Raw genomic sequence first — 27,818 nt, 5'->3', positions numbered from 1 at the left:
GGCTCTTCCTTCCACCAGACTAGGGCCTTGGTGGCCGCCCTTAAAGAGGCCCATAAAGAAGACATAGATGTCCTAGACAATACCCTCCAACAAATTTCAACTAGCAAAGGGCTCACTTGCTTTGGTTGTGGCAGAGAGGGCCACTTTAAGCGAGAGTGCCCTAACCAGGCGAGAAACGTTTGAGTCCCTGTGGTCTTTCTCTCCTTCTCCCTATCCTTCATGCTCCAGGGAAGCTTGTGGAGTGGACGCAGAGAAGAAACCTCAGCAGATCAGAACCCTGGCCAGGCTCTGAGAAACTGAGTGTCCTTCCCCTGTTTAATCTTAACAAGTCTGACCTAATTTTTCCTCTCCCGCTTTTGTGGCATTTGTTCTAGACTGTTACCTAATTTCTGAGTGAGATCTTATAGCAAGCTATTCTTCAAAAAAAAGAAAGAAATCAGTCAAACAAGACAATCTCTCTAACTTAAAAGTTATTTAATCAGAAAACCAGCACACACTTTTGATAAAAATCTAATGATTTGTTTCTTTAAAAATCTAAAATCTATCTTAGCCCAGAAAAGAACTTCCAAAGATTTTTCTCTGAGCGCAGCAATAAACTAAGCCCACCTGTTCTGTCCGCGCAGCCAATCACGTCATAGAGCTCCTGTTCCACAGATTGGCAAAGACTTCAGTCAATCATTCCCCTAGCCACACCCACCCCTCCTGGGGGAGTGGCTGTGAGCTAGAAATCCAAAAACTGCTTTTCAAAGATGTTGTATGCTTTACATTGGGTTGTTCTACTTCTCCCCCGCCAAGAGAATTGGATCAGTCCAGTTAGTTTCGCGGGCCCGCTTGGCCCCGCCCCTAGGAACCCCGCCAGAGTTCAAGAGTTACAGAGTTACAGAGTTCCAGAGTTGGAGAGTGGCAGAGTTAGAGAGAGTGCTGGCGCTGCCGCCATGGGGAAAGAGGCAGCAGAGTTCTGTTTGGTGATTAGTTTGGTTTAGTTTATGAATCGTTGTTCCTGAATAAAGAAATACAGCTTCCCTGCCCAGCCTTATGTCTCTGGTCATCTCTGTTACCCGCCCGTGAAGCTAGCCTGGCCAGCTAGAGCCTCCGAATTTTAACAACAAATGGCGCCCACATGGACCTGACCTGCGCACCTCTCAGATAAGTAAAGACAATTTGGCTACCTATGCACTATGGCCTTCTCTTCTGCTTGTGAAGAGATCTCCAAAGGCCTCTGCTCTTTCTTCACGAGACTGTTTTGCTGTTTCTGGAACATTTATGTCTGGACCACTCTGTGGTTTCCACTCGCTCGGGTGAACTCAGAACAGCCAGCGGGAATAGCCAGCGGGCGAGAGGCGAGGCGCGGAGCTGCTGTTTCCACCTGGTTAAACAGCCAGCCAGCCGGCTGCACCCAGACAACCCCACACACCGCGCCCGCAGCCCCGCAGCCCGCAGGAGGCTGACGCCAGCACGCAGGAGCCCAACGCCAGCACGCAGGAGCCCGATGCCACCACACAGGAGCCCGATGCCAACACTCTGGAGCCCGATGCCAACACGCAGGAGCCCGATGCCAGCACGCAGGAGCCCAATGCCAGCACGCAGGCCAGCCCACAGGAGCCGGCTCTCCACCGCGTGGCGCAGGGCACTGGACGTGTGATCCCTCCACACTGCTCGGCCACTGTGAACAGGGCAGCAGACATGGCAGGGCCATGGGGCAGGGCCGTGGCGGCCTATCATGGCCGCCACCCTTGGGCACCTAGGCCCACGCCTTCTACAAAGCTGGCCCGCCTGCCCTCTTGCTATAAATTCTGGAACGATCCCAGACCTCCCGGACCCCCGGGCTCCCTGCCAAAACTGGGCACACGAGATCTCCAGCCGCTGGTCCAGTCTGAAGGCAGACAAGCTGGAGTACGCAGAGATTTGTGCAGAGATCGCAACCTGCAATTCCTAGAAGTGAAGCTGCCCAAGAGACCACCACTGGACAACGCACCCCCCCCCAACAACTGAGACAGTACAGATTTAAATTCGTGTTTAAAATGATGTCTTCGTAACAAAGGTTTCTCTCCTTGTGTATTAATGACCATGTTTATGTGTATGTTTAAAGTTTGGTAAACAGTAACTTTAAGGCTAAATTCTTACTAGACAAAGTTAAATGAAAAAGGTTTTCAACGTAATTCTCATAAAGATAAAATTAACTTACATTTAAAGTCTGAGGTAAAAATTAGTTAACAATCAATATATTTTAACTAAGTTGGTCTAAACAAAAGGTTAAATAGACTTGTTGATATGTAAAACTCTCCATTACCTTCTCTATTAGAAATGGTAGATCACACAATGGCTATGCTAATTATTCTCATGCCTGAGGTTTCCTTTCCTGACTCCATCTTGAATGGGTGTAACAAAAGGTTAAAAAGACGTTGTTGCTATGTAAAAGTCTCAAATTCCTTCTCTATTAGAAATATGCTAATAATAACAAGTTTTGTTTCATAGTAAGTAAATTGCAGCCAGCTGCCTTTGGGACTCTAGGCCGTTCCCGCCCCCATGCAAATGCAAGTACGCCCCCCAGAGGCAAGAAAGTACGCCCCCCAGAGGCAAGAATTTTTTTTAAGCTGATAAAGTTTTGCCCACAGAGGCAAAAATGGCCCCCTCAGGCCTTCCCTTGGCAGCACACTGGTTCTTGTTACTTGCTTACATGTTTCTTCATGTTTGTGCCAGTTTCTTTTTTTAAAAAATGCCTGTACGATATAGGTTTCTGTTCACCCCACACCCTTGATACTGTAGTCATTTAGTTAAAAAGAAAAGGGGGAATTGTTGTATGCTTTACATTGGGTTGTTCTAGTTCTCCCCCGCCAAGAGAATTGGATCAGTCCAGTTAGTTTCGTGGGCCCGCTTGGCCCCGCCCCTAGGAACCCTGCCAGAGTTCAAGAGTTCCAGAGTTCCAGAGTTCCAGAGTTGGAGAGTGGCAGAGTTAGAGTGCTGGTGCCGCCGCCATGGGGAAAGAGGCAGCAGAGTTCTGTTTGGTGATTAGTTTGGTTTAGTTTATGAATCGTTGTTCCTAAATAAAGAAATACAGCTTCCCTGCCCAGCCTTATGTCTCTGGTCATCTCTGTTACCCACCCGTGAAGCTAGCCTGGCCAGCTAGAGCCTCCGAATTTTAACAACACAAAGAGAAAAATTTCTTTTCACCAAGAATGTCTGTTTTAAGTCTGTGTGCTAACCTTGTTTTCACTAATGTGTGTTAACCCTCTAAAATAACTAGAGTTTGTTTTAAGTTTTAAATAAGATTTAGTTAAGCTGAATGTGACTTTAAAGATCCCGACTTGTAGAATTGACACACCTTTACCAGACTAAAATATAGGACAGTTTCATCCTTCTGATACCTAATATCAGCATCAATTCATTAGTTAGAGATTTTCTGAGATCTCTAGGCATGGTAAGATGCCTCTGCAGTCTCTCTCACTCTTGTGAGAATTCTAAATCCTACCAGCACCCCAATACCAACTGCCACTGTTTGTAACAAACTCTGTGTTTGGACTGGCTTTCTAATGACCCAGTGAGGGTAGAGCAGTGGCCATGCCAGGAAAAAAGAGTTAAAAATGATATTCCTGGCCTGATAAAAAATTTTTATTCGGGGAGTCAGGCTGTAGAGCAGTGGGTTAAGCGCAGGTGGTGCAAAGCACAAGGACCAGCATAAGGATCCTGGTTCGAGCCCTGGCTCCCCACCTGCAGGGGAGTCGCTTCACAAGTGGTAAAGCAGGTCTGCAGGTGTCTATCTTTCTCTCCCCCTCTCTGTCTTCCCCCTCCTCTCTCCATTTCTCTCTGTCCTATCCAACAGCAACAACAACAATAATAACTACAACAATAAAACAACAAGGGCAACAAAATGGAATAAATAAATAAAATTAAAAAAAATTTTATTCGGCAGATGTGATTCAACAAAATTATTTAGTGTAAAATTGTCATCTAAAAATGTATCAGTAAAAAATTTATTTCTAAACATTTAAGCTATGAGGTTTATATTAGCTTTTTAAGTGAAAGATCAATTAAGCTATGTACCCACCCTTGTTCATAGCTGCCCTAAGGGTGTGATAAGCTTTGTGATAAGCAAAGACCCTAACAAACTAAGTTTAAAATTGTTTAAGTGATTAAAAAAATAGTAAACATTTTATCATGTCAACACATTAGGTATTGACTTTCTATAACATACTGGTATATTTTAATAAACAGCCTTCTAAAATCATATGAAGGAACTCAAGCCAATTCTAACCATTAAACTTCTAACTTGGTACAAGTTTTCTTCCTAAGTAAATAATTACAGATACAACCTTCAGATGAAAAACTGACTGCTCATATGGTAAGATTTAAAACTAAACATTTTTCTTTTTTTTTATTTATGGGTATGTGATAACTCCTAAAGTCACTCATATCCTTAAAATTTTCTCTCATTTTTTACAAGCCTTTTAAATTTTAACACTTGACCTGCCATAGTGAGAACACTTTACTAGCTCCTGCATTGTTTAATTAAGATCCTGATAATTCAGACTTTTAAGATTAATCCCCATTGATAAAAGCCAATGCTCTCTGGCAGATTGATGTAACTCACCTGGCCATGTTTGGTAAACAAAAATATGTTTTTGTTTTTTTTTTTCCTCAATTGGTACTTTTTCTAAATTTATGTGGGCTACAGCTAAAACAAAAAAAGCTCAAAAACCTTATGAGCCATATGCTCTCCTGTTTTGCTTCAATAGATACATCCATTCCGTGTATTTTTATTTCCTTTAGAACATTACTCTCATTACAGTGACCCCTATACTATAACCCTTAAGCTCAATTAATAAAAAAAATAAATAAGAAGGGGAATGCACCCCCCAATATTCAGTTGGCTAAAGTGTCAATGAAGTAACTATACTAAACCTTTTTAATATTTACAAAAAATTAAATTGTCCATTTATTATATCTCATTGACAAAGCCACCCACTTTTCCAGTCATAGAGACATATTTTTTTTCTTTTTCTTTTGAACACTGGATATCCATGTTTTGTTTTTCTTTTATTATGGTGGATGCCATTATTGCTCTTGCAAAATCCACAGAGTCCCTGTTGACAAGTCCTTACCATAAAGGACACCATGCCAGTATATACCCAGCTAACCCAACCTACCTCCTCCCCCTGACCAACTGCACTCTATTTCCACCCGTGGAGGTCCAGGTACTCTCCCTTGGTAATCCGGGTGCCCCCTCCTTCTCCTTCTCCTCCTCTTAACCGTGGGGCCTTGCTTGCTCAATAAAAGCACACAGTTCATCCAGCAAAGGCTTGAGGAAATATGGCTTCACCAAGTTGAGGTCCACTATCACAGACTCAGGACTCTGGAGCCTGAAGGTTACGAACCCTCCCCGGCCTCCAGTAGGCCAATGACGGGTAAGACGGGTAAGATCTCAGAGAGACTGAGACAACCTAAGATAGGTCATGGAGCCAATACCCAAAAGCCAGCATGAGGCATGGTATCCAATGACAGGTAAGATCACTGGTGCGGTGACAACCTAAGACAGGAGCTATGCAACCTGGCATTACAAAAACAGAAGGGGGAGATGTTGGGACCTGCTTGGCCTCCATCTAGGCCCAGCAGACACTTCATAAGCCTGGCTCGCATTTTGCTGAAGGTCACTGACTTCCTCAGAGTGACACAGCACTTCCTGTAGGCTGTGCCTGAATTTACCTCTGCCTCCAGCTGATGATGCGTAAAGAGCATAGGCCTCACTGACGGTGACACCACCTCACACCACCTCTAACATCATCTCATCCTACCTTTCCATTCCTGCCATTCCCCCCCTGCATATAAAAAATGGCCTTTTCCTCAATAAAGCGAGTCACTGTCTTGTCAGCACTCCTGACTTGGTGTCTTTTCTTTTCTCAAGTCATCGACACTCTCCCTCCCGCTCAGCCCCAGAAGGGGGGTCTGGCTGGTCTGGATCTCCCTCCTCGCGACTACCTGACAGGGAGAACCCAACAGGTGGGGACTGGGGGTTAAACCCTGATCCTTGTGCATTATAACATGTGCACTCAACCAGGTACAGGGTGTGGGGGTGGCTAGTTGATGGTGGTGGTGCTTTTTTAAAAAATATTTTTATTGGGGGATTAATGGTTTATAGTAAATACAGTTTTTGGCACATGTGTAAAATTTCTCAGTTTTCTGCAAAACACTCTTAACCCAGACTAGGTCTTCCTCCACCATCATATACTAGGATGTGAAAGTCTTGTTTCCCCCACCTCTCGTTGCCACCCCTGTCCCCAGTCTTTTCCTTTGGTGCAATACAATCTAACTTTTTTTTTTTTTACTGGAATTATTTGGTTTGGCTAAGCTAATTGGCCAAACCCTTTTAGCTATATCATATATACTTTTTCCCCTTACATTTTGTTCACTTTATACTTACTCTTTATTCTTTTTTTTAAATTTTTTAAATATTTATTTTATTTATTCCCTTTTGTTGCCCTTGTTGTTTTATTGTTGTAGTTATTATTGTTGTTGTCGGTGTTGGATAGGACAGAGAGAAATGGAAAGAGGAGGGGAAGACAGAGAGGAGGAGAGAAAGACAGACACCTGCACACCTGCTTCACCGCCTGTGAAGCGACTCCCCTGCAGGTGGGGAGCCGGGGTTCGAACCGGGATCCTTATGCCGGTCCTTGTGCTTTGCGCCACCTGCACTTAACCCGCTGCTCTACAGCCCGACTCCCCTTACTCTTTATTCTTATCAATTGTCACTGTCTTTACCCCCCTTTCTTTACGTATAAATTAAACCACAGTTTAACCAAGAAAGTCACTTACCTTGAGATTTATTTGTCTGAAGAGTCAGCTTGCATGTAGCTGGGCTGACAGGGTAGGAAAGAAATATCAGGGGGTAGGGTGGTAGTGCAGTGGGTTGGGCGAAAGGATACCGGTTTGAGCCTCCGGCTCCCCACTTGCAGGTGTGTAGATTTACATGTAGTGAAGCAGGTCTACAGGTGTCTTTCTCTCCCCCTCTCTTTCTCCTCTCCTCTCTCAATTTCTCTCTGTCCTATCTAGTAACAACAACAGCAATGACAACAATAATAATGACAACAACAAGGGTACCAACAACAAGGGCAACAAAATAGGAGAGGTGGCCTCCCGGAGCAGTGGATTTGTGTGCAGGCACTGAGCCCTAGCAATGACCCTGGGGGCAAGAAACAAACAAACAAACAACAACAACCAAAACAAACAAACAAACAAAGAAATATCAAAGGACACAAGCTATTGAAAGCTGTGCCATACTAAGTACATCAAAGGGGCTGGGAATGTGTGACTATGTACAAAGTGCTGTGGAGATTGTGGGTGCTCAGGGAAATCAAACCTGGGTCCTGTGTGCAACAAAGCAGGCATCTTCTTAGGTGAGTGCTCTTGAAGCCCAGTTTTGCCATTTTCTTTGTATACTGATGAAAACTTATTAAAAAATAGTGAGAAATAAGTGAGGCAGTGTGAGGCTGGAAAATACGGACAGAGAGTTAAAATTCAGACTAGCAGCTCTGGAGAGTACAATGAATAAAGTATTAGATCCTCCAACAGGAGGTCCTGAGTTTGATCCCCTGCACTGCAAGTACTGAAATAATGCTCTGGATTTCCCTCTCTTCTCCTTTTTCTCACTAATCAATTAATTTTTTTAAAAGAAGGAAATCCAGACCAACTTGTAGAAGTTGAACTCCACATTACTATAAAATAAAAAACTGAAGACTATTTGAAATGTAAATATAGACTAACTAGGCTTAATAGAAATGTTACTCACCTGGTAGGGTGCTTGAGCCTTGCTGTGCACTGGGTTTAGGCTAGAGTCTCTGAATTACAAGTGTGTGTGAGAGTATGTGTGTGTGTGTGTGTGTGTGTGTGTGTGTGTGTGTGTGTGTGTATCTGGCTGTCTGGTGGTGTGGTCTTTCCTTGCCTCTGTTTCTGTAAAAGGTTCCCTGGAAGTAACCACATCCTGTGTGGGCCAGACCCTGTATATGGCTCCTCAAAAATAAGTAAATAACCCCAGCTCCCCCACCTGTAGGGGAGTCGCTTCACAAGCAGTGAAGAAGGTCTGCAGGTGTCTATCTTTCTCTCCCCCTCTCTGTCTTCCCCTCCTCTCTCCATTTCTCTCTGTCCTATCCAACAATGACGACGTCAATAACAACAACAATAATAACTACAACAATAAAACAACAAGGGCAACAAAAAGGAATAAATAAATAAATATAAAAAATAAGTAAGTAAAGTAAAAGGAAAGGAAAATGCTAACTCCTTATCAATATAATCTAATCGGTATATCCAAATGTTAAAAATAAATACAGAAGTCTGAAACGCAATGTGCCAATTCTTCCTGGTCGGGTAGGAGTTGAATTTAACAAGACAACATGTTTTACACAGAAGATGCCAACTATTTTCAAGTGTCTAGAAAAGTATCTTCAGTACTGGCAACATAGCTCATCTCGATAGTGTGCCTATTTTGCCAGGTGCAAGCCAGGTTCCAACCCGGTGTTCCCCTGCATTGACGGAAGCTTCACTGGAGGAATCTTTGGAACTGTGGTCACTTTTCGTTTTTCTCTCTGACACTATCTGGTCTGGAGCGGTGAAGCATATGCCATAAGATGAATAAAAATTGGGGTGGGGGGGTAGTATAATAGTTATGCACAGACTTTCATGCCTGAGGCACCTAAGTCCCAGGTGGAATCCCCTCACCACCATTAGCCAGAGTCCAGCAGAACCTGGATAAAATAAGTAACAATGATTTCGAGTTTAGTGTTTAGGGATTTCTCAGCAAGCAATGAAATGATACTACCTCAGGCCTTACAGACATCTTGAGTTAGCAGCCCCATTTTGAGGGCTGAGGGGAGGGATAAACGCCAAGAGCTGGACCAGGAAGGTGGGAATTGCAGGAAACTAAGCTTAGGGGCCGGCAATGGGGCCGGGGCCGGGGCCGGGGCCGGGGCCGGGGCCTGGGCCTCCCTTAAGGTCTCAGACGGAAAGCACTGCAGAAGCAGAAAAGTAGCCTCCACGCTTCCATTGTGCTGCTCACACCCGGCGGTCTTCTAGCCGCTCGCCGTGTTGGGGACCGGCTCAAGGACTTTCACACTGATTGGCTTGGCACGGTACCGAAGCCTGCGGAGGCCCAACCTCGGCTCAAAGCGCCGCGCCGCAAGACGGCCTCCGGACCCGCCCCCCAAGGCAGCCTCCGGACCCGCCCCCCGTGCTGACGGGCATCTCCGCGAGCCAATCCGCGCTTGAAGGCGGGGCCGAATGAGCCGGGGGCGGGATTTCCCGCGCGGCCACTCGGCGCCAGGCTAGGACTGAGCAGGGGGCGAGGGCAGTGTTGCCTGCGAGAGAGGGCGGGCCGGGGTCAGCTGCTGCCGGGACTTGGCGGCCTCAGCGTCTCCTGCCGCGGCCCTCCCTCTGCCACGATGCCGGGCATCGACAAGCTGCCCATCGAGGAGACGCTGGAGGACAGCCCTCAGGTGAGGCGCGGCGGGTGGCGGTGCGGGGCGGGCAGACCCCAGGCCTGCGCCGCCACGACCCGCAGGTGCCTGCCGGGGGCCAGGTGGCCGCCGCCGCCTGCTGCCCCGCCTGGGCTGGGCCCCGAATCTCCCAGGCCGGGCCGGCAGCTTGAGGCCCGCGTGGGCCTGCGCGGCGAGGCCGAGAGCCGCCGCCCTCCCCGCGGGCCCGGCAGTCTCGGAGTCGCGGGAGCCTCGGAGCTGGGCCTCCAGGGCGCCGTCCTCGCCGGGATTCGGGGGGCTCATTCCAGCTCCTGTGGGCTCGCTCCCCTGGATCTTATCTCTCCGGAGAAAATGCAAACCCGGCCGACTTAATGGTGTCTCCTGCTCGGCGAGCAAGAGGGAAATAGATGGATTTTCTTGGGGGAGATGCCAGGAGGTTGTGAGTGGTCTGGACTGGGCGAGGGCCCTCGGGGTGTCCCGGGGCTTCCCCGCAGGGTGGGCCAGGTGGCGCTGCAGCGGCTGTCAGTCGAGCTGCGCGCGGCCTCGGGCTGGGCCCTTCCCTGCTCCCCACTCCGCACAGGAGAGCGGTGGACTTGCCTTGAGCCTCGGGGACCACGCTGGGGCCACCGCTCCAGCTGATGACAACAGTCTGGGAGAATGGAAGCGTTTCAGATTTATTTATTTATTTATTTTTCAGTTCCGGAGGATAAAATCAGCGATATTAGAGACATGTTGGGGGAGGGGGCTGGAACCTGCATCCACAAACCTCGGCTCCATGTTTATTTTATGCACAATCATTTCAGTGATTGAAGACGAGATTGCTGGTTGGATTCCCTTCCCTTAGAAGTACGCACACAGACTGATGTTTGTGCCTTGACGGTTTAACATGGGCCCCTAAAGAGGAAGGAATGACTACATTCCCCTTTCTGCATGGCACATCTACTATGGATTTTTGTGCCAAGTGGAATGGATTTTCTTTTTTTTCCTTTTTTTTTTTTAATGCTGAAAGTAATCTTCACAGGCCAGCTGCCTGCTTGTCATGTACTCTTATCAACATCTACTGGCAAAGAGGAGCCCACATCTTGGCTTGTCTAGGTTGCCAGTTCAACTCTTAGTAACTTCTTTAGTATAAAACTTTAAGATTTGCAAAAGAGTTTTGTGCACTTTGCTATTTTACTTTTATTTATTTATTTTTCTTGTATAATATTAAAAATTGCCTTATTTTCTTTTACTTAGCTTGGTTTTTATAGCCCATAAAAGTCCACTCAAACTTATGAAAGTGCTCTAGCCTGGAGTTGTAAAGGATCTTATATTATCTGCTGAGGCAAAAAAATGTTAAGACTATACTGGATGGCTTATCCATTCTTATTGCTTGAAAATCTGAAATAAATTTCTTAATAAGAAAAGACAAGTTCTTTTAAAAAATAATTGATCTATGAATAAATATCTTACTAGTGGTTTATCCATGTTAGAACTGTAAAGACAAACTCCAATCCCTAATGGAGACTTTTTCCTTTGGCATAATGTGAAATATTATTGGCAGTATATTATGTACAGCTTATAAGACATGCTTTCCCCCAACATTTTTAAAATTTAGTTTCCCTTTTGTTGACCTTGTTTTTTAAATTTTATACTGTTGTTGCAGTTATTGTTGTTATTGATGTTGTTATTAGATAGGACAGAGAGAAATGGAGAGAGGAGGCGAAGACAGAGAAGGGGAGAGAAAGATAGACACCTGCAGACCTGCTTCACCGCCTGTGAAGGGACTTCCCTGCAGGTAGGGATCGGGGGCTTGAAATGGAATTAAGCCAGTCCTTGCGCTTCGTGCTACGTGATCTTAACCCGCTGCGGTACCGCCTGACTCCCTCCCCCAATATTTTAACATCTCTGCCCATTGCAGTGCTTTAATAATTGTTGTCAGCGAGGTGACAGTTGTAATGTACTTGTCATTGCCTGAAGATATACTTAACTGGTGTCTTCTCCCAGTGAAATGACAGACCAAGTACAACCTGTGAATGTTCAGTGAACAAATCAACTTAAAATTATTTGAACATCACTTCTGCCTCTTGTCTGAAAATGTTCCATTGACAATTGGTGAAGTTGTGCAGATTTCACCATTCAAATTTGCTGAATGGGTATCTAGTTTGGAAGAAAATACTGGGGACATCATGACTTTTCCAACAAACCCAGTATTTGTCACCTTTTCGTGACAGAATAATGTTGAGTGAGAAAGCATGGGAAAACATAGAAAGCAACTCATTGTGGAGAGACTTTACAATTGCTCTAAACATTTGTTGCCTATTTATTTATAGAGAGACAGAAGCAGAAGGAGATAGTTAAAAGACACCACAGCACCACAGATTCCTTCAGTGCTCTGGGGACCTGGGTCTTGCACATAGCAAAACAGTGCTCACCAGCCTACTGCTTATCCATATTTATGTTTGTATGATAGCTACTTAAAAGTTCTGTCAAAAATAACCAACAGGGACAATGTAACTGGCCAGTAAATGTAAATGGCCAATGTAAATGGCCAATGTAACTTATTAGGGAAATAAAAACCACAGAGCAGGTTCTTCACACTTGTGGATTTGTTTCAAAAAGACTGAAAATAATAAGTGTTAGTGATGATGTACAGAAAAAGAAATGTTCATACTTTACTGGTGGGAATGTAAATGGTGCAGCCTCTGTGGATAATAATATGGAAACTCTTTAAAAAGAATATATATATATATATATTCAGGGCCTAGGGGATTGCTTACTTGGTACAATGCACACCTTACCATGCTCAAGGCCCTGGATTTGAGCTCCTGCATCAAATAGGAGCACCAAGAACAACATTGGGGGTGCTCATAGATGGTGGTGTGGGTGCTGATTTGTCTCTCCTCTCTGTAAATAAAAGAGTGGGACCTGCAAGATTGCTCAGCTTTATTTTCATGCACTCCTGTGTTCACAGCAGCATTATTAATAATAGTCAAGACAGAAAACCTAAATGCCCATCAGCAGATGACTAGAAAAAGCTGTGAATGGGGGAGTTGGGCGGTAGTGCAGCAGGTTAAGCGCACGTGGCGGCAAGTGCAAGGATTGGTGTAAGGATCCCGGTTCGAGCCCCTGGCTCCCCACTTGCAGGGGAGTTGCTTCACAAGCGGTGAAGCAGGTCTGCAGGTGTCTATCTTTTTCTCCCCCTCTCTGTCTTCCCCTCCCCTCTCCATTTCTCTCTGTCCTTTCCAACAACAACAATAATAACTACAACAATAAAACAAGGGCAACAAAAGGGAATAAATAAATATTTTTTAAAAAAGCTGTGAATGAATATACATATGTATTCAATGAATTCTACTCAATTATTTAAAAACATAAAATCTTGCTTTTGGAACATGAGTGCAGCTTGATGTGATTAGGCTAAGTGAAAGACAATTACCAGGTGGTTTCATTCATATGAAGAATATAAATCAACAAACTAAACTAGCAAAACACAACAAAAATAACTCTTTGGCTTAGTGAAAGCTATTGTGGTTACTGAAGGGAAAGAGGAAGTTGGTAGGGTGGGAGGAATGGGTAGAGAGGTTCATTTTTATTTTATTTTAGTCATTAAAGCTTCTTTCGGTGCTGTAGTTCTCCCATGAGGTATACTGGGAGCTGGAACCTCGGTTGCACTCATGACAAAGTACTGCCCTCCCAGGTGAACTATCTTGCTGGCTCAAGGGGTCATTTTGGTAAGAGTAAATGACGATAAATGCACTGGGTACATGAAATATGTTGTGAAACTCTACTCCCAAAACTTGTGTACCAAGTGAAAATAAAAATAAAAAATTCTAATGGTCTGTTTCCATAGTATGAAGTAAAAATTGCAAGACATGAGAGAAATCTTAAATCACAGGTTAGTTACTAGCATTTTTTGTTAGTTTTGGTAGTAAGTAAAAGTGGCTCTTAATACCATATTTAGTGCCTCTTAAATAATCATTATACACTATTGACCTGATATTATTTGCTTTAAATAGGGAACCTATTTAAATAGGAAACTTTTTTTAGGTAGAGAACTTTTTTTTTTTTTTTAATTTCTTTATTGGGGGATTAATGTTTTACAGTAAATACAATAGTTTGTACATGCATAACATTTCTCAGTTTTCCACATAACAATACAATCCCCACTAGGTCCTCTGTCATCCTTTTCCAGCTCCTGTAACTCTCCCCCACACACCCCCCAGAGTCTTTTACTTTGGTGCAATATACCAACTCCAGTTCAGGTTTTACTTGTGTTTTCTGAGGAAAACTTTAACTAAAGCACAGAATTTTTCATAAATGTATAATCCTTTGAACTAGAACAATCATTTGTGTAAAAAAAGTAAAATTGAAGTGGCAGACTTTTTTTTTGAAAATAGGACTAGTGATACTGGGTGTTGACTTACCTGCACTTATCATGTACAGGGTTCAACCCCCTGATTCAAGCCCCTAACCCCCACTTGAAGTGGTGGGGGAGTTTCACAAGTGACTTCTCTTACCTATCAAAACACAAAGGAAAAAAAGAAAAACCACTGGGAATTGTGTAAGCACCATGCCCCAGAGATAACCTTGGTGTAAAAAAAAAAAAAATGGGGGGGAAGGATAGGAGTAGTGGAGAGCGGGACTAGAGAACCAAAAATTTTCAAGGTCCTTTTTACATCTTAAAATAACACTTTGGGGTTAGGAATGGGACACCAGGCCTGAAAAGATTTTGTTAGATATTCATCTTTGGAGCATGGGGAAGTAAGTAGAAGATTGAGAATGTGGCTTCATATACTGACATCATACTTGTGTGCTACAAAAGCCATATTGACTTAGCTTGCTCCTCTGAAACCAAGAAACAAACTGATGTGAAAAATAATTTGTAAAGTTACAACATAAACTTTTCTTTATAAAATACAAAACTGTCTTTTAGATTTTAAGCTTAGTTCCCTTAAAAGTTGTTGGAATTTTAATTCTTCCACTGATACTGATATATAGTGCCAAACATTGATATGCTGTTTTCTTGTCTGATCCTTTTAATTTACAGTTTACTTAAACTGTACTTAATATTTACTACTGATAAATTCCCCCTTAAGATGAAAATGATTTTTACTTGCTTATCACAAAGTAAGTTTTATTTTAGAAATGTTTAAAGAAAAAGAAGAAAAAATAACCCCAGGGTCCAGGATGGTTGTACTTGGAAGATATATCTGTTTTAATGAGATGAAATTAAGCAAAAATGGACTCCAACATTCTCGCATTTCTATCAAGCAAGAGAAAATAAATATACAGAATTATTATAGCTCTTAGTTCCTAGGATTCTTCTTCCCTTTAGAATGTTTTTCTTTTGACTTATAGGATAATTAACAAACCATTTGCTTTTATTTCATATAGACAAGATCTCTACTGGGTGTATTTGAAGAAGATGCTACAGCTATTTCCAACTATATGAACCAATTGTATCAAGCTATGCATCGGATTTATGATGCACAGGTAAAGAGCCAAGGGCTATTTCACTGCTTTTAAAAAGTAAGGCTTTAAGGACAGAAATAGTATTTGTATTGTTTACTAGTTCCTAGCCCTGTTTTGGACTCAAAGTAATGTTTGTTGGATGGTTTAATGAACATTTAAGTATTTTGTATTACAGAGTCACATTTCAATTATTAGTACATAGTTTGTAGCACAGCAAAAGTGATGAAGATTAAATTATCTGCCTCTCTGTCCCAAACCCTAGAATTTCTTATTGAAACTTAATGATTAATGATCTTTACCAAAGATTTGACTAAAAATCCCATATTATTACCAGTATTGTTCCTGGTTATGCTTTTAATTTTATAGATAACCTCCCCTTTTGGAATATAGAATTTGAAAGTGCTTTACCTTTAACTAATTAGGAGATAATATTAAAACCTAGATGTAGTAGTGAAGTAGCCAAAGATGAATTTAAGAAAGATATGACTAGGTTTTTTTTGTTGTTGACTAGGTATAGGAGTCAAAGCCATGTTTATCTAACTTAATTATAAGCCTTAACATTAACATGGGTTCTGTTATCTGCTCTCTTTGGGATTAATTAAATGTTCAAGTTTAATTTTTTTCCCTTCTCTCTTTCTGTATTCATATCTTCATTATGTACTAGAGTTACTATGATAGTTATTTTTTCCTGGATACTTTTCTCAAGGTTTGATCTAATAATAAAGATACTTTATTAATTTTTACAAGAAAAGTTATTTCTGCCATTGTATCCAACACTGAAAAGAGTAAAATATTTTTGTATTCAATTATTGCTGATACATGAGTTCATGTTTTGGCTGTATGTTGATATGGTCTGCTAGGAGCATATAGGTATAGAAAGAACTAATAATCAACTTAGAATCTCAAGATTTTGTTAATATATATACTTTATTTCAAGATTTAAAGCTTTAATGGTATTTAATGATTTGTTTTTTATTACTTAAAAACATAAATGAAGCTCTATTGAATTACTTGATAGCATCCACATCACGGTTTGAAGTTTCCTTTACAATGCTTTAATGGTAGCCCTCTTTCCAGTGACATAGTGAGAAGTTTAGAGAACATATTGTACAGTATGTTGTATGTGATAAATAAAAGTGGCCTGGATACTTTTTTCTTATTAAGTAGTATTGTCTTAATAATTTGTGTGCTCATCTATTCCCATAGAATGAATTAAGTGCAGCAACACACCTGACTTCAAAACTTTTAAAAGAATATGAAAAACAGGTATCGTATATAAAAGTTTTAAAAGCAGCACAGTTTAAAATATGCAGTGACACACTATGTATATAGATAAATAGTGTTTCTTATTAAGCATCCTAAAACATATTTTTTCACAAAGAGTAATTTTGATATGGCATTCAAATTCTATTATAATTTATATCTAATTTTACAAATGAAACTGAGGTTTACTCAAAATTACACAGACAGTTATTGGCTGAATACTTTTTTTTTTTTTTAAAGTAGCATTCAGGAGCTACTGAAATGCATTCAGGAGCTAGTATCTATACAGTACCACTAAGTGGCTTCCAAGTCCAAATTTGTCATTCTTTAATTTTTTTAGAGAAAGATGGGCAGATTGTTGTGAGGGAGAGACATATATAGAGAGGCACCATAGCCCTACCCAATCATTCATGGAGCTTTCGTGGTGTTAGCTATTATGGTATTCTGTGTGGTACTGTGGCTCAGAATCAGGGCTGTAGAACCAGCAAGTCATGTGTTCTACTGACTGTGCTCTCTTCTGCCCCATAAACGCCAGTCTTTGAACTTTCAGTACAGTGTATATTCCCATATACCATATTAATTGGTTGCTTAGCCAATATTTTAGTTGATATATGTTAATTATGTGGATTACACTTACTTCCTTTAAATGACTTTTATAGCTTATTCAGAATTTTGGAAGTTTTTTGAAATTATTTAAAAATGTGAATTTTAATGCATTCACAAGAGACATACAACACTGGATCTTTACCTTACCTCTTCTTGTTTTTTAGCGGTTTCCATTAGGAGGAGATGATGAAGTTATGAGCTCTACTTTGCAGCAGTTTTCAAAAGTTATCGATGAGGTTAGTGATTATTTTACTGCATAAAATCTTTTAATTAAGTGAAGTTGTTTAACCTTTATTGGGAAATGTCATCATCATGACTGTATAGTTAAAGCTCTAGTATATAAAGACTCAATATATATATATGTGTATACACATATATACATATATATATTATATTGGGCCTTTGGTAACTTTAGTTTTACAAGACTATAACTATTTTAGGAACGTAGTTCATATCTCTTCTATGTGTGATACACACCCACCACCAGAGTACCAGTATCCCTTCACCAGGATCCATAACTAGATCCCCTCCATCCTTGCAGCTCTTCTGATTTCTATTAAAGCTTCTCTCATACTATTCTCTGTTGAAGTTTTCTTCTATAGAATGTTTCATCTTGGTGAGCATTCTTAGAACTATGGTTTTGATGTCCACTTTAGGAGATTAACATAGTTCTGTTGGATTTGGTGTTTTCTTCTAGCCTTGGTCCAATAATGCAGGTAATTTCGTGTCTTCTCATTTTTGTTCCCTTCTCTATGAGGACCCGGGCTCAGAGGTCTGTGTGTGAAACTGGAGAACAACCTGAAGGTTGGGGTTGTCAGTGTTCAGTGATCATTAGGTGGCTGTGCATGGGACAGCAGTAGTAGGTTGTGATAATTCTGTGGAACTCTGGGGTTAGCTGGGGATAGGATCTGCAAGCTGCAAGTTAGAAATTCACCCTCAGGGTCTGTTGCTATGGAAATTGAGTTCTAGGTGGTGTGTCCCAGAGCTTCAGTAAGTGACCTTGTCCTGACTTCTGTAACCTTTTACCAGTTCACTATTCTCATTTCCACATGTTTCTGGTAGGGCTGTAAATTTAGGGATCGATCAGTATCCAGCAAGCTAGGGAGTAGATAGATCCTTTCAGAATCTGCCCCCAGAGTCTGTGGGAACTAAATTCTAATATGGTTATGTCTACTCTGAGCTCCTGCTAGCTTCTGGTGAGTTGTCACCCTTATAGTTCTTCAATTCCCATTTCATATTGCCCCCACTCAGCAGACCAGAGTCCTATACCTTATAGGTCTTTTCCACTGATGGTATGTTTTTGTGTAGTGGACATTAATTTATTTATTTATATATTTTTTATTTATAAAAAGGAAATATTGACAAAACCATAGAATAAGAGGGGTACAACTCCACACAGTTCCCACCACCAGAACTCTGTATCCCCTCCCCTCTCCTGATAGCTTTCCTATTCTTTTTAATTAATTTATTTATAAAATGGAAACACTGACAAGACCATAGGATAAGAGGGGTACAATTCCCACCACCAGAGCTCCATATCCCATCCCCTCCCCTATTAAGAATAGCTTTTCTATTCTTTAGCCCTGTGGGAGTATGGTACCAGGGCCACTATGGGGTACAGAAGGTGGAAGGTCTGGCTTCTGTAATCGCTTCCCTGCTGAACCTGGGCATTGACAGGTCCATCCATACTCCCAACCTGTTTCTGTCTTTCCCTAGTGGGGCAGGGCTCTGAGGGAGTGGAGTTCCAGAACACATTGGTGGGGTCATCTCTCCAGGGAAGTCTGGTTTGCATCATGTTAGCATCTGGAACCTGGTGGCTGAAAAAGAGTTAAAGCAATACAAATTGTTGACTAATCATGAACCTAAAGGCTGGAATAATGCAGATATTTGGGGTCTCCATTTTGGAAATAGCTAGTAGATCTATTTTAGATATATTCCAAAGGGTCCATGACTTTATTAGTTTTTGCCTGAGCCTGACATCTGATATGCAGGTGGACCCAGGTTATTGTCTGGGGAGATGATGTCATGGCTGGAAAAAGGGCTAGGAAGCTGGATCAGGGAAGAGAGTAGCTCCCAAATATGGGAAAAGTATATAAATATTGATGACTGTAAACCCCATCGATTTGATCCCGGGGCCTATATTCAGCATAGGAGCTAGGAGCCTATGTAACCTCTACATCCCTGTAGGTCTGAACTTGCATTCTGTGGTCATGAGTAGGAACATTCTGAGTTGCACCAATTTCAGGACCCATCTTCCTCAGGTGGTAGATAAAGTATGTTATCTAACCCGCCTTCAGAGGATGGAACATTCTCTACCATTGTTGATCCACATTTAGGGCAAGGTCCTATGGGGGCCCCTAAAGGGGTCCATTATGTTGTTCCTGATGGAGATGACCAGTGATAATGGAGAGAGGGATCTATTTGAGGTCTAGGCTCATCATATTTGTGTGGGAATACCTGGACTCCCTGACTAGAGCCCCAGGTGTTGGGGTGGCCTGATAGTGACGAAAGAGTCATCATTAAAGTATGCCAGTCTCTTGTCCTTATTCAGCTTTTGTAGTCCTTACTTTGATAAGGTTAGCTTTGGAGTGACTGAGGTATAGGAAGTAGGTGAGGAGGGTATCTAGATCTAAGTAGGAACTATTTCATTAGGTACTTTAAGGTGTCTTTGTACTTGCTTGCTTCATTTATTGACTCACTGCAGACTATTATGCACTTTTGCTTTCAGGTATATATTTTGCCCTAATTTATGTATACATGTGTACATCTGCCCTATCTCATGGGACCTGGTCTATTTCTAGATTTTGGGGAATGGTGGAGCTTTTATCTTCTTGAAGAAAGCTTTTTCTTTGTTTCTTTTTTTTTCCTTTTTTCTATGTGTCCCACTGCTGCTGGCCTTTCTATACCTGCTGTGGGAAGTCAGTTTCTATCTTGTTTTTCCATGTATAGCTGTGATGCTGGCTGGATGAATAATACACAGGCTGTGTTAGTCCAAAGATTACTATTTAAATAAGGACCTTATTTCAACATCTTGGTGACTATCTTATGAAAAGAATACTTTCTTAATTGATTTTTTTTTTTTTTTTAAGCAGAGCACTGCTCAGCTCTGGTTTATGGTGGTAGGGCAGGGGATTGAACCTGGGACTTTGGAGCCTCAGGCATGAGAGTCTATTTGCATAACCATTGTGCTATCTACCCCTGCCCATTTCTTAATTGATTTAAAACAAATTATTTTCCAGGAATAACCATGTTCTCTATTAGTTCAACAGTTCTTGTAAACTCATTCTTTCATTGTGCTGTATAATATGGGCAGGGAGAGAGGAGTTAAATTGTTAACAACAACTGTCCTCTTTATAGTTTCCCTTTTTTTGCTGTTCAGCAACATTTTACCATTCATTTCCATCCAGAATACATATGACCAACCCTTAATTTCTTTAACCCAAGATTAAAACAAATAGTATTAAAAAATACTAGGAGGTAGGTGAAGAAATGTGGTAACAGAGGCTTAATAGTCCATACTAGTCTCTACTATTATAATAAAAACTTTCTTTTTACAGGAGCCACTAGATTATTTAGTGTTTTTTTCTAGTCTCACCACTAAGCAGTAATTTATTTTTAAATATTTGAATGACATTACCACAAAATAATATCCAACATATGTTTAGGAAATGATTTTTTTTTTATTGAGGTTAAATAAATTATCCCACAAAATTTACCATGAGTGATATGTAGTCTATTCACAATGTTGTTCAGTCATTACCACTGATGTTCTAGAACATTTTCATTATCATCCCAGGGGTCATCCTGTGTCTGTTAAGCATTCACTGACCATTTCTCCTCTCTACACTTGGTAGCACTTCTGTCTCTATGAACTTGCCTATTTTGGATGCTTCATGTAAATAGATTGATATAATACATGAAGTTTTGTGTATCTTTGTTGACTTATTATTGGCATTTATAGACATAAAAGCATGTATCATACTTCATTTATTTTGACTGACTAAAATTCCACTGTATGAACATAACATTTGTCCATAAATGATTTGGTGGGCAATTGAATTGCTTCTATCATATGGCTAATATTAATAGTACTTCTGTGAACAATCACATACAGGTTCTTTTACTACTACCACCACTACCACCACCGCCGCCGCTGCCACCATTACCATTACCATTACCATTACCATTACCATTACCATTACCATTACCATTACCATTTAGGTGTGTGTGAGAGAAAAAGAGAATGAATATGCTGCCAGGGATCAAACTCAGTGACTACACATGAGAGGCATGTGCTCTACTACTGAGCTACCTGGCCCCTCAGTTTTCTTTTTCTTTTTTTTTTAATTATCTTTATTTATTTATTGGATAGGGACAGCCAGAAATCAAGAGGGAAGGGGGGGATAGAGAGGAAGAGAGACAGAGAGACACCTGCAACACTGCTTTACCACTTGTGAAGCTTTCCTCCTCCAGGTGGGGACCAGGGACTTGAACCTGGGTCCTTGCGCATTGTAACGTATGCTCAACCAGGTGTACCACCACTTGGCCCCAGTTTTAGTTTTGAATACCAGTTTTGAGTTCTTTTTGATGTATTTCCAGGAGTATGATTATTCAGTTACATGGTAATTTTATGTTTAACTTCTTGAGTAACCATCAAGTTGTTTTCCATAGCTTTTGTATAATTTTACACTCCTGCTGATAATGTAAGAGTTTTCTAATTTTTCCATTCCCTTACCCACATTGCTACTTTATATTATAGCTATTCAAGTAGCTAGATGACGTAGTATGAATTGTAATTTTATAGGCCTTTTCCTGATATCTAATGATAGTTGAGCATATTTTTTCTGTTTATTTGCCATTTGTATATCTTTGAAGAAGCATCTGTTCAGATCTTTGTCTACTTTTAAAATTAGGTTACTTATCTTTTATTACTAAGCTTGAGTTCTTTATTCTAGATACAAGTCTTTTTTAAATATATATGACTGTCATTCTCTCTAAGGTTATTTTTTTTTACTTTTTTGATAGTATCATCTAGTGCACAAAAGTTTTTAGTTTTGATGAAACTCAATTTTTTGTTGCTTGTGATTTTGGTGTAATAGCTAAGAAACCATTGTTAAATCCAAGGTTATCTTATTTTTTTCTAAGAGTTCTAAATGGAAATTTTAAGATAACTTTTTATAATATATAGTATTGTTTTTAGTTAATTCATGTAACATTACATACATTAATGCATATATCAATGCCTATTCATTAGACCTTGTTTAATTTATAGGATATTGAATAAATGTCTAGCTAGTTCTTTGACTTTTTGGGTCTTTCTTTTATTAGCTTAGTTCTTGTCATGCAGTACTTTCAACGCAACTTGCTGATGCCATGATGTTTCCCATAACCCAGTTTAAAGAAAGAGATCTGAAAGGTATTGACTTTATTTTATTTCTCATCAGCTGTTAGAAGATGAGTGCTTTTAAAATGTGCATTACTCAAAAAAAAAAAAGTGCATTGATTATTCTAAACCTTAACCATTTTCTGACTGCAACTTGTGCCACTTTTAATTAGTCATTAATATTTATAGGAGTTTCTGCTAGATGTTAAACTAGATACTGAGGAATACTGATATGGATAACATGACTCAGGAAAACCTAAAGAAGAGAATGAATAAATGGAGGCCAGGCAGTGGCATACCCAGTTCAGTGTACCTAGTACAAAATGCAAGGTCCCATGCAAGGATCCAGATTTGGGCCTCTGGCTCCCCAACTAAAGGGGGGATGCTTCACAGCTGGTTAAGCAGGTCTGCAGGTGTCTTTCTCTATCCCTCTTTATCTCCCCCTCCTCTCTTGATTTCTCTCTGTCCTATCCAGTAAAACAACAACAAAAAAATGATGCCAGGAGCACCTAGCCCCAGTGATAACTATCAAGGCAAAAAAAAAATTAACAGATACTCTTAATTCAAGAGTGTGATAGGTATTCTAGGGCTCAGAGGAGGGTGTCTAAAATTTTTCACTAAGGATGTGACTTAAATTTTGAACAGTGAAGAGGAATTTGCCAGAAAAAGTTTTAGTTTTTGGAGGGATTAGAGAGAAGATAAATGGGGTACAGACATACATGGCTTGTTTTGGGGAGGACAAGAAATTCGACTTGGCTACAATGTTGGATGTGTTGGAGCATGTTAGGAAATAAACCTATAAACAGATTAGATCTTCCTAAAGATCTAACATGTCTGATATCTAAAAGGAATAAATTTAGATCTTGCTAAAAGAGGTTTCTAAGTAAAAGAAACTAATAATGTCTTTAAGAAGGAGAAAGGCACAATCCTTTTGTTTTGGGAGAATGAAATAAAATGGATTTTATATCTGGGAAAATGTGTTAAGGAAGTTGTGAGAGTCAAGTGAGTCTTCAATTTGGACAGTGGCATATAGATAGGAGTGTGTTTATGGGCTGGTGTGTCAATAAGTAGGGGTAACCTATGACATAGTAGTTTTTTGTCATCTTTTTTTTCTCAGTAGGATTAGTTGATAAAACCAAAGTTTTATTTTATTTTACTTTGCCATCAGGGTTATTGCTGGGGCTCAGTGCCTGCACTATGAATCCCCTGCTCCCAGCAGCTATTTTTTTTTTCCTTTTTTTTATATTTTTATTTGACAGGACAGAGAGAAATTGAAAAGGGGTAGAGATAGAGAGGTGTAGAGGAAGACTAACACATGCAGACTTGCTTCACCACTCATGAAGTGTTCCCCCTGCAGGTAGAGAGTGGGGGCTCAAACTCCAGTCCTTATACATGGTGATATGTGTGCTCAATCAGGTACATCATTGCCTGGCCCTAAAATGAGTTTTACAGAATTGCCTCTGCTTTCTCTTTACAGTTTCAGGGAATCATACAGGCTTATTTACAAATTGTGCACTAGAATAAAACATTGAATTTATATATTATTGAATATAAAATATTTAAATGATATATGAAAGACAAATGTATTCTAGAGATGGAATTAGATTAAATGTCATAAACTCATTAATAATATATTTTATGATAATGTAGTATTGCATATATTAGAATTTGCAGTAACTTTAAATTTTATTTTGTGTCATATTACTTATTTTTGGTAAGTGGACTCCCTGGTGGTATAACTTGCTAATGATATCAATGACTTATATACTAGGTAAAGTAACAGCTTTTATTTTGAAATGTTGAATTATGAAATATGATTTTTTGGGGGAGGGGACAGTCAGTGGTGTACCGGTTTAGCTCACATAGTATGAAGCTCTCCACTTGCAGAAGGGCTTGCTTCACAAGCGGTTAAGCAGATCTGCAGATCTTTTTTCTTCCCTCTCTTCCTTCTCCTCTCTCATTTCTCATTGTCCTATCCAATAAAATGGAAAAAATGGACACAGGAGCAGTGGATTCGTGGTGCTGGCTTCGAGCCCCAGTGATAATCCTGAAGGCAAAAAAAAAAAAAAAAAAAGTTTTGGAACTATATATCTTAAGTGGCAATTACTGTTTTCTAAATGAAATTTAAGACTTTTAAAAGTATGCTAACCTGAAATTATTCTTGATCTTTTTCAGAAATATTGACGTTAAAAGAAGTGTTTCAGATTGCTAGTAATGGTAAGTCTTGAGTACTTTACACACTTATCTTTTGTAACAGTGAATTCCTTTATTTTATTTTAATTTAATTTTTAATTTTTTTTTTTAAACCAGAGCACTGTTCAACTCTGGCTTATGGCGGTGCAGGGGATTGAATTTAGGATGTTGGAGCCTCAGGCATGAGAGTCTCTTTGCATAACCACTAGGCTATTTACCTCCACCTGTAACATTGAATTTCTTTATGAATATAACTTTATGACCATATTCTGTAATAATTGAAAAAGTTAACCTAATTAAAAATATAAGTATTATTTAAAGCAGTATTATATTTAAATTGCACTGCTACAAGAAAGATTTGAAAGAATATTAATGTTTACCAACTTTATATTTTAGAGGAAATTTGGTCATGGGGAAGCTTATAAGGAATTCTGGGGCTGAGTGGTGGTATACCTGGTTGAGTGCACCTGGTTGAGTGCACATGTTACAGTGCACAGGGACCAAGGTTTGAGTCCTCAGTCCCTTTGAGGGAGAAAGCTTTGCAAGAAGTGAAGCAGGGCTAAAAGTGTCTTTCTGTCTCTCTCCCTCTCTGTTTCCCCCTTCCCTCTTGATTTTTGGCTGTCTTTTTCCATATCTATGCTCCCCCTTCCTTCTCGATTTCTGGCTGTCTCTGTCTTATAAATAAATATAGTAAAAAAAATAAAAATTAAAAAACAGTTTTAAAAAAGGAATTCTTATTTTTGCTTGAGTACAGTTGTTGAATGATGCACGTATGAAGGACACTTAAAACATAGGTTTTAAAAAGTACTGTTGTATTATTATTAATATTGATTTCCATTTTACAGATCATGATGCTGCAATTAATAGATACAGCCGGTTATCAAAAAAAAGAGAAAATGATAAGGTCTGATACACACTTATTACTTCAATATTATAATTAGTAGCAGTTCATAAAGTGTCACAGCCCCATTTAAAAATAATAGGTAGCAGTTACTTTGCGTATTTTTCAATATTGTCCTGCTTATTCTTTTCTTGTGTTTCTAAACATTTCTGATAATTGTTAAGTATTAGATAATAATTATCACTTTATTTATTTATTTTTAAAAATATTTTTTTAATTTATTAATGAGAAAGATAGGAGAGTGAAAGAAAGAACCAGACATCACTCAGTACATGTGCTGCCAGGGATTGAACTCAGGACCTCATGCGTCTAGAGTCTAGTGCTTTAGCCACTGCGCCACCTCCTGGACCACAATAATTATCTCTTTAAACAAAATATTTTTTGCTGATATTTTATAAGTAAGCCTGCCTATTCCAAAATATAATTGATATACATTATATAACATTTTATTTTTTTAATTTTATACTTTGATAACATTGAATTATTCTGTAAATGAATATCTATAATAAGTATTCAGAAATGTTTCTTGAGTTCTGGTAGTTAAAAGGTTGAATTGCCGCCTATATAATATGAAATGCTATTATTATCAGGACCCCTTATTTACAGAGAACACAATAAAGGGAGTGGTCCTCATTTAAGGTGCCCTAAAAAATCTGCTTTCCATTTCTAATTTTAATTCAACTATAACTTGATGGTGTAATGATAAAAGTATATACATTTTGAGATCTGTATTACTTTATTACATTGCCTTAGAGAAGTAGTAAAAACTCTGAATTTGAATTTTGGCTTATTTTACAAAGCCTTTTGCAGTTCCAAGTATTTCTGAAAATATTAACTAGTGTCATTTCATTTAAATTTATTGCCCAGGCTGGGGAGATAACATAGTGGAAATACAAAGACTTTCATGCCTATGGCACCAAAGGTCCCAGGTTCAATCCCTAGTACTACCATAAGCCAGAGACGAGCAGTATTCTACCTTACACCTGTGACTACCATAAGCCAGAAATCAGCACACACACGCACACGCACACACACACACACACACACACGCGCGCACGTGCACACGCATCTTCTATACCTGTAGCAACCAGGGAGCTGGCATAGTGATGGAGACTGGAACTTACAAATGCAAGGTCCCAAGTTGATTCCCTGACACCACATGCACCAGATGATGTTCTTGCTCTCACTCTCTTTCTCTTATACATAAGTGAACCTTTAAAACATTTTATTGAGCACTAATATGTCAACAAAGGAACATGTAATAATAGGGTGAGCAATGCAAGTAAACTCCACTCCTGACTTCAAGGATATTGACTATTTAGTGAATGGTTTCCTGTGTGAAGGCATATGACTAAACTAGATGCTAGAGTTTAAGGGCAAAGAGAATACATAGGTTAATACTGAGTTAAATGATACAAGTCTTAACAAAATCTCCACAGAGCAGAGAGAGATTAGCAGTTAACTCTAGTGAACTGGAAGGTGACATCTGCATTGGAGAAGATCTCACTAGCTTGGGGTCAGGGAGATAGCATTCCCAGAACAGTCTTTGTGAAAGCACATGGTATGTTATGAACCGACCAAGGTCAAAGACAAAAGACCAAGCTAATACCAAACAATTATCTGCCTTTATTCCAGTTATATATTTCCTTTGCTATGCTAAATATAGTTATTGTGCTATTCCCAATAATCACTACTAAAGATAATATAAATTAGGTAAATAGTGATTTAAAAAATATTTTTATTCAAAGGTAAAATATGAAGTAATAGAAGATGTCTACACTTCCAGGAAAAAACAACACCAGACCATGATGCATTATTTTTGTGCATTAAATACTCTTCAGTACAAAAAGAAAATAGCATTGTTAGAGCCTCTCCTTGGGTACATGCAAGCTCAGGTGAATACTATTTTTTTTTTTTTTGGATCTAACTCATATAAATTTTGTTTGCTAATTATGTTGAATATATAGGTGTATTACAAAGGGTCACAATGCTTATTTGTGTCTATGTTCAAGAATTAAAAATGTCCCCATGTGTCAGTGACTGTTCTGTAACCATTAAGCATCTGATACAAGATGACTCTCCTAAAAATCAGATGTTGAGAGAAATGTATGTATTGATACGTAAAAAGATGTTCAGTAGTTTACTATTCCTATGATTACAGTTCTATGTTATCAGCTTTACTCTGAAAATACTACATACAATGAGATACTTTCAGGAAGACCATACTAATAAAATATTTATTACAGTATAGTGCTATAATTATTCTATTTATTATTATTGTCAATATAACGCTGTGCTAATTCACAAATTAAACTGTTATAGGCGTATATGTATAGAAAAGAACACATACAAAATTTGGTAAGATCCATAGCATCCACTGGATGTCTTGGAATATACTATTGCAGGTTAGAAGGTGCGAATATATAGTAGAATGTAAGTCAGTGGTTCTGTGTCCAGTGGATAATCTTTAGTTTTTTGCTTGATGATGTATCTTAAAGGATTGTTCATATGGTTGACTTTTTAAGTATTTTGTTTGTGTGTGTTTGTTTTGTTTATC

At 39.7% G+C, this 27,818-nt stretch overlaps 1 protein-coding gene across 3 annotated transcripts in view; it reads left to right on the top strand.

Moving 5' to 3' along the window:
- Positions 1-9,293: 9,293 nt before the first annotated feature.
- The window catches only part of APPL1 (adaptor protein, phosphotyrosine interacting with PH domain and leucine zipper 1), a 39,985-nt gene continuing 21,460 nt past the window's right edge, over positions 9,294-27,818 (top strand). For all 3 annotated transcript variants that reach the window (XM_060203071.1, XM_060203070.1, XM_060203069.1), the window contains exons 1-8: positions 9,294-9,482; positions 14,838-14,936; positions 16,122-16,181; positions 16,949-17,020; positions 22,113-22,200; positions 24,343-24,384; positions 25,206-25,264; positions 27,010-27,156. In XM_060203071.1, coding sequence (XP_060059054.1) covers positions 9,429-9,482; positions 14,838-14,936; positions 16,122-16,181; positions 16,949-17,020; positions 22,113-22,200; positions 24,343-24,384; positions 25,206-25,264; positions 27,010-27,156 — 621 coding nt within the window. In that variant the 5' untranslated portion in view covers positions 9,294-9,428. The remainder of the gene's footprint in view (positions 9,483-14,837; positions 14,937-16,121; positions 16,182-16,948; positions 17,021-22,112; positions 22,201-24,342; positions 24,385-25,205; positions 25,265-27,009; positions 27,157-27,818) is intronic.

This window comes from Erinaceus europaeus, chromosome 12 (genome assembly GCF_950295315.1).
Source record: "Erinaceus europaeus chromosome 12, mEriEur2.1, whole genome shotgun sequence".
In the NCBI taxonomy this organism is placed as follows: domain Eukaryota; kingdom Metazoa; phylum Chordata; class Mammalia; order Eulipotyphla; family Erinaceidae; genus Erinaceus; species Erinaceus europaeus.
This window is presented reverse-complemented; position numbering and strand designations above follow the sequence as displayed.